At 36.4% G+C, this 7250-nt stretch overlaps 2 protein-coding genes across 2 annotated transcripts; one reads left to right on the plus strand and one right to left on the minus strand.

The window, feature by feature from the left end:
- Nucleotides 1-2671: 2671 nt before the first annotated feature.
- On the minus strand, nt 2672-3643 carry Smp_178400 (hypothetical protein; the record flags this gene model as incomplete). The annotated part of the gene is made up of 1 exon (XM_018796257.1): nt 2672-3643. The coding sequence occupies one exon, from the start codon at nt 3641-3643 to the stop codon at nt 2672-2674; it is 972 nt and encodes a 323-aa protein (XP_018650488.1).
- Nucleotides 3644-4393: 750 nt separating this feature from the next.
- Nucleotides 4394-4549, plus strand: Smp_201610 (uncharacterized protein; the record flags this gene model as incomplete). Its single annotated transcript, XM_018796258.1, has 1 exon — nt 4394-4549. One exon carries the CDS (start codon nt 4394-4396, stop codon nt 4547-4549), a length of 156 nt encoding a protein of 51 aa, XP_018650489.1.
- Nucleotides 4550-7250: the final 2701 nt, after the last annotated feature.

The following is a 7250-nucleotide window of genomic DNA, read 5'->3' on the forward strand; positions in this document are numbered from 1 at the left end:
TCGTGTTTCCCAATCGAAATCAGAACAAGGTGATTGGGATAACACGAGTCTCTAATTCGGACAGTTATTCTTCAGCCAAACCTAGTTTGAATGTTATAGATTTGGATATTATAGTTCTAAACAAATATTACCACTCAGTTATTCAAACAATAATTGTTCCCACAATAATCGACCGAACGCTCCAAAAAATAAGTGGTATTCTATCCTTTCTGGATGGGTCAAGTAAAAATACGTTCAAAAGATAATATTTTGTTGCTTTATAACACAAAGTGTTTCCAATTCTGGGGAAGCGTTCCAATTCACAACCAAAATGCACGATCCCAGTCAAATCAAGCAACACAACCGAAGAGGGAACAATCAATATGGCTGCCGCCAAGATAAAATATCAAATAAAACAACATAGATACAGTTCAGAAGGAAATATAGAAACTCAGTGAAAGCGAAAGAGCAATGCTAAAACTGTTATGAAATGAAACATTCCCAAACAACCAACAAAGGGGAAATAAAGGCGAACAAAGGGGAAATAAAGCGGAATGTGCATTGGAAAATAAGTCGTAAATAAAGGGGAAATGCGCCAAAATGTCTGCTTTTTCGCCTGTCCGGGGGAAATAAAGCGTAATTTCCCCTTTCTGTCGCTCTGTTTTTCAAATGTCGCTAAATTACCGATTTCTAGCCTAAATATCCGACGAATAACCGACTTTTCCCCTAAATATCCGACGAATAGCCGACTTTTCCCCTAAATATCCGACGAATAACCGACTTTTCCTCTAAATATCCGACGAATAGCCGACTTTTCCCCTAAATATCCGACGAATAACCGACTTTTCCCCTAAATAACCGACGAATAGCCGACTTTTCCCCTTAATATCCGACGAATAGCCGACTTTTCCCCTAAATATCCGACGAATAGCCGACTTTTCCCCTAAATATCCGACGAATAGCCGACTTCTACCTTCAATATCCGCTACATTCACTGCTTTTCCACTACATACACACTAATGCATTTACCGCTACCGCCTCCTGTGTTCGCTTTCATTCCCACAACACAGCACACGAATAATGTAAAGTACGTAAAATATGGTATAATTTCCAAATTTTTATTGAAAACAAAAACTTCAATGTACAAAGTAATGAGCAGTTGGCAGATGGTAGAGTATCAATGCTCCATATGTAATTGTCATTGTCACGGACCAGGCATTTCACGTATTCTTTATTTCCACCAGGCCTGTTGTACTATGGAAAGTCAAACAATTCTTGTGAATTCTAAAATGTGATAAAGAAAAACGTTATTGAATCTAGGAAACTTGTTTTGCACAACGAGGTACTTGGAGCTGGACTTACGGTTATATCCTTGATTACGAAAGACTGTTCCTATAGATAATGCAAAAACAGTAATCACTTTAAAGCCGTACATACGTGTTCCTTGTTACGTCGATGACGCTTCTGGACTTTGTCTCTCATGTCGTGGAAATAACTTTGCGTAGCCATGTCATAGAGTTTCGCAAGGTCTTTCTCGTTGATAGATGACGACAGGAAACGATTAGTCAGTGCACCTGAAGTTTAAAAACCCTATATATCTTACTTCGTGCGCAGCTGTAAAACCTGCACTTCTGAATCGCTCTTTTTGATGAAGTACCCAGCAATGTGAAATTAATGGCGACTTCCGGTTTCATGATGTACGACAGAATATATCGCATAGAGGTTTTAGGATCATCATCCATTAGACGTGTCAACATAGCCATCTGTAATAGGAATGAATGATAAAAATCATGTTGTGTGCTTACAAATCTGTCCCTAACGTCTTTGTGCTCTAGACAAGCGTCCAAAGTTCCCAGTTCCTCTTCTGATGACAAAGGGAACTGTTGGCTGGATAGTCCACAGTCAAATTGACGCGGATCTTGGCGGTCAGTGAACTTTGAGAGTACCAGCTTCATATTTGTATTCAGTTCACTAATGCTTGCTGACACTTTAAGCAGCAAAGTATAAATTCTGTCAAATCGGAAAAATAGAAGTAGATCGTAGGGATGACTTACTGAGCAGTTAGATTTTTATCCTCGGATGTGGAGGGCGAGCTGTCTAATTGTGTCGAACTGCTTAATAGACATGTCCAAATGAAAGATACTTACTTGGCAATGGGAGAGACAACGTTCTCAAACATCCAAAGTTTTGGATATTGGACGCGGGTATTCCCAGCCTGCATCTCCGCGACATCCATGTCCACGGAATTGTAAAGAAAACTTTCTTTACGTTTTAATGCACTTCTACGAAATGTAAGTAAGATTGTTGAACTGACCTCTTTTGTTTATCTGTGTTTAAGGGCAACGTATTTTCGTCGGGCGGATAGTTCTCATCAGTAGCATAGCACACTTGCAACGCTGCTAACAATTCATTTGCTGATTTGAGACTTTCTACAAGAAGCGATAATTTGCATGTCTTTAACTAACCGCATTTGTGAACAATACTGCACTTGAACATAGACCAATTGTCTTCCGGTAGGTCATTGTTTTGCAGATGAAGGTCAATGTTCTTCCTCGGATACAGACAGCGTTTTTCTCCAATCACCCAAAGTCCCGATGCAATCACGAGATTACTTTTGCTTTGTGTCTTAACGATTACGTACTTATTGATTGGAGACTAAAGATATCATAACAGGAAATTTAGGGAAATACAATTACATTACAGTGTGCAACAAAGGGACAATAACCAAATGATTAGACATACATTTACAGTCAACATCACGGATGGAAACCCAACTGTAAGCACTGCAAACTACGGAGCATTTAAATATTCCTATGTCAGTGGAAGGAAATGGATCAGTAAAGTAATTTTGTGGGTCAGTAAATTGCCTGAATTTCAATAGGCCACTATCCTGAATATCAGTAATCAATCCCGGCTTACCCTTTACTACTACAACGTTATCAGGATGAAAAGAATTTATTTTGCTATTCCTAAACATTATTACTTGCTTGCGTGAGTCAGCCGTACCTATAACTGGGTTATCATTAGTGGAAATGTCAACCTGGAGCCTATCGCAGAAAGACATTTGTTCCGCATAACGCTGAGCTGCTTGCTTAGCCACGGAATACCCACTGTGTACTGATTGCTTAATTTGTCTCATGTAAGACTCGAAAGGAAATGCTGAGAAGCTATCTAACGGCCCATGTGCTAGAACATCGTCAGGAAGATGCTGTAGGGAATGCACATTATATACCAAGTTCTCACATCCGTAACACCATTCATATTCTCTTAGAAAATTCCTTAAATCCATCCTGACAGATTCTGTAACCCTATTATAAAACTTAGGATGTGCAAGCAAGTACATAGACAAAGCAAGACACTTAAAATTTATATACAAAGGTTTAGGCAGAATATTTTGGAGAATAACCGGGCCTAGGTATAGAAGGAACAACCTACACTCTGACGCTTTCCATACAGATAAGTAGTCTAATGTTCGACATTTACGCGTAAAGTCAGAGGGAGTGCTTTCTACGCACCTAGATATCAACTTATTTATGGTCTTAATTACACATGAGTTCATGTTCTTTAGTCTCTTGTGTCCTAATTCTATCCAGAGAGTCACAAGTTTCTTTGTGACACCTAAGTAAACCATGTGCATGGGATCTAAGGGGAAAGTTAATATCATGTCTATTGGTAGACTTTCGAATAAAGAATGACCTGTAGTTGTGCTTTCATTAGCAAAGTTACTTAACGAAAGCAAGTCATGTCTCCTCAGAAAATCAGTACGTAATTTATTCCAACGTCTGTTATAAGTAGATCTATGACATCCGAGGACTCTTGACAAGTTCACGGTTGCCCTACGTCTACGAGCTCTTTCACTGACTTGGCTTAAACTGATGTTATTAGACTAACAACATAAACAGTTAGAAGGAACTAAAAAGACAGAGCACGTCACTCACTTGCATCGTGTAAGTAATTTGTGATGGCGGCCAACCATGTCGGAACACCTTAGCTAAACAACAGAGAAAGTAAGTACAAACGCATCACATACAAAAGCCTGTGTCCGTATTTTATTGCATGAGTAATAATGATGATGTTCATAAATTTAATGTAATAATTCGTTATTTTTGATATACTCAGCAAAATGTTGTTCCTTATTGCGGTTCATTCAAATGTTATACGTTACGACAAATTGTCTACAAATATCCCCCAAATATACGACGTAAGGGGGAAAAAGCGACTTTTCCCCTAAATAACCGACGTGCAGGCGAAAAAGCGACATTTCCCCTTTATTTACGCTTTCGTCCGCTTTATTTCCCCTTTGTTCGCCTTTATTTCCCCTTTATTGGTTGTTTGGGTTACAATCTCAAATGGGGTCAAAAAGATTAACAATAATGTACAACTAAGGAAACTATTACGAACAAATTGCAAATGTATGCATGGAGGGATTTTCACACACGAAACCTTCAAAATGGATCGTACAAGTACCTTCTATTTAACTTCTTTTTTACAAATAGGGATTTATCATCAAACAAAAGTAGATCAAAAACCATGTCTAACCAGTGGTCAAATTCGAACCTGGCAGTACTAGACATCCACTAACCAACGACTCAAGGCATTTATGGAATTTACATCATAAAATGAAGCTACTATAATTAACAAATATAATATGTTTAGTGACTTATCAGGTTACTTACTCTTTCCTCTTCTAAAAAGTGTATAAATATGATTAGGTTTTTATGTTAAAATATTAGACTTTTATTGCTATGCTTCATATAATTACAAAATAATCATGATTAAATACCTTAAGAAGTTAGACGATTATAGGATAAGGCCTAAGCATCTCCTCCCACAAAATGCTGTGTGATCATCACCGAACAAAATTAATGTGCCGACAATTTTAGGCCTTCTAGATTACAATGTGTATTCCCCTGATTTAATAAGTCTATAAAACTTTGGTCATTAAAGGTTATGATATCATAAAATTTGGAATTCTTTCCAGCCATGATATGAATTTCTTATGACTTATCCGTCTTCATAACAATGAGTACGTTATACATTTTGGAAATGATCCACATAAATGATAATGATGATTGAAATATTTAGATAATAAAAGTAGTTTGTCCTGAAAAATCCAACACGAACTAACTGTAAAGAAAGGATTGCTAATTTATTCCAATCCAGCAGATACTGCATATAAATTTCAGTTTATACGACAAAAGTGATGGTGGGAAACATAAAATCCAATTACTTTTAGATTATGTGACAAACGTAAACGAAGAATAAACCCAATTATAAGACAAAAAATGTGTTTGTGAATTGAAATTCTTAACTGTCAATTGAGTGACAGTACACATGTTAAGAGTTTACAAGGATGGTGTAGTGGTAAATAACTCCCTGAATCAAATATTTCTGCAAGTATTCAACATTGATGCTGACCTCACTAGTTTTACCGGACATATCCTATCTGAAGGCACTCGGTTACGAATCTGCACCAGATCACGAGTGGGTACGCCATGCTACGCATCCCTTGCAAGTAACAGCCAGCTCGGATCAAACGCTTCTCAACATATCGACCACTCCCTGAATATATCTTCGAACTCATGCCCGACTTCATTTGACTAGGTTGGTATCTTTCAATTATAAAGGTGTTACGGACAAAAGAGTTGTCAAACCCTGAATATCTATGCGCTCTTTAATGGTTTTGTATGACAAAACACATAACACATCTACTAACTACCATCAAAGAAGAAATGCATTCCTCTTCACACACAAGAAATCAGTTTCCGTATATCAAAAGTAGAATTCGAGGGAGATTCTCATTACCATTTTTCAAATACCATAGTAAAAAAATATCCCCATGTCAATGACTTTTTATCACTTCAACAAAATATGGGTTTTACAAGGAATATATTATTCCTATTTAATGTTGAACTGATGGTAGTTTCTGAAAAAACGAAGATTAATAAAATTTCCCCAACTGTTTTAAATAAGTACGACGAATTTATCACACGTTTAATTATCTTTAGATGGAATTATCAGGTTCAACTGAAGTAGTGGATCCTTGAAAAAGAATTAGGCGAACGAATTATTTTGAACAATCACTGTTGTTCTAATTTTCTCTGAAATTTTTTACTTCAACCAAAAATACCGACACTTCAGGAATACTCAGATTAACATTTTATATGGTAGAGTTCGAAATTACCTGAAGAATCTCTTATTCAGAGAGGAGTGAGTAGATTGCTCTACACATTAAACCTCACACCTATTGGTGACAAATTCAAGTCTTACTCCATTTATTTTAGACAACTGAACAAAAATGTGACCCGATTTTTGAGTTCCATAAAGTTCAAACGGTTTGACTTATTTTGTCTTGTGAAAATAGCGCTTAGCATGAGAGATTACTGATCCTTACTTGAGACTATGATTAAAAAAAGAGATTGATCGGAAGTGATCAAATCAACAAGTATTTAAAAAGTAACCGGATTAATGTTGTCAGTTGATTAAAATGCTTTGGCATATAAAGTATTTAACGGTAATGTTAACAATATATTCCGTAAACCTGATAATAATTAACAAATTCATTTTATTCCTAGAAATTTACGCGATACTCAGTACGGCGAATGTCATTTATTTTTATTTCGTAAATCAATCTATTTTTTATGTATCACGACTATAAGATATCCTGGGACTAATCTGTATCACTAAGCAAAATCAGTTTAAATTATGGGATATATGCTAGGAAATTGTCGTTATGGTCTTTCAATCATTGAACACTAAACTGTGGCATTGATTGTTTACCGTTAACTGATTAACGTACGAGGCACAATTCAATCGGAGAAGCTAGCCCTTTAAATGAATTTTGCACTTCCCGAGGTTTACTCTAAAACTAGTAACATTTTAAGTCTACAATACTGTCGCATGGAACGGACAAAAATTAAGCACTTCAAACAATAAAAATGACGAGTAAGCAATCAACAAAACCAACTGAATATCCCCCAAACTATAGTAAAGCATTGTTGAAGGCTTTTAACAGTACTTTACAGGAAACCAATTTCTCAGAAATTGAGCAGTATTTAGCCTTATCCTCTGACAATATCGTTTACATTAAAGATAAATGAGAGTATATTATAATTTAAATGCACCGTGCGCTTTAGAGACCGGACGCTTGTCCAGGTTCGTTTTTTGAAATTTTGACAGAATACCCAGGACAGTCCTATCTGATGTTGTTGAAAACACTCACATGAAACACTTCTATCAAAAGTGTATTTGTGATAAAAATTGAACACTAA

Source organism: Schistosoma mansoni, chromosome 2 (genome assembly GCF_000237925.1).
Source record: "Schistosoma mansoni strain Puerto Rico chromosome 2, complete genome".
Classification (NCBI taxonomy): domain Eukaryota; kingdom Metazoa; phylum Platyhelminthes; class Trematoda; order Strigeidida; family Schistosomatidae; genus Schistosoma; species Schistosoma mansoni.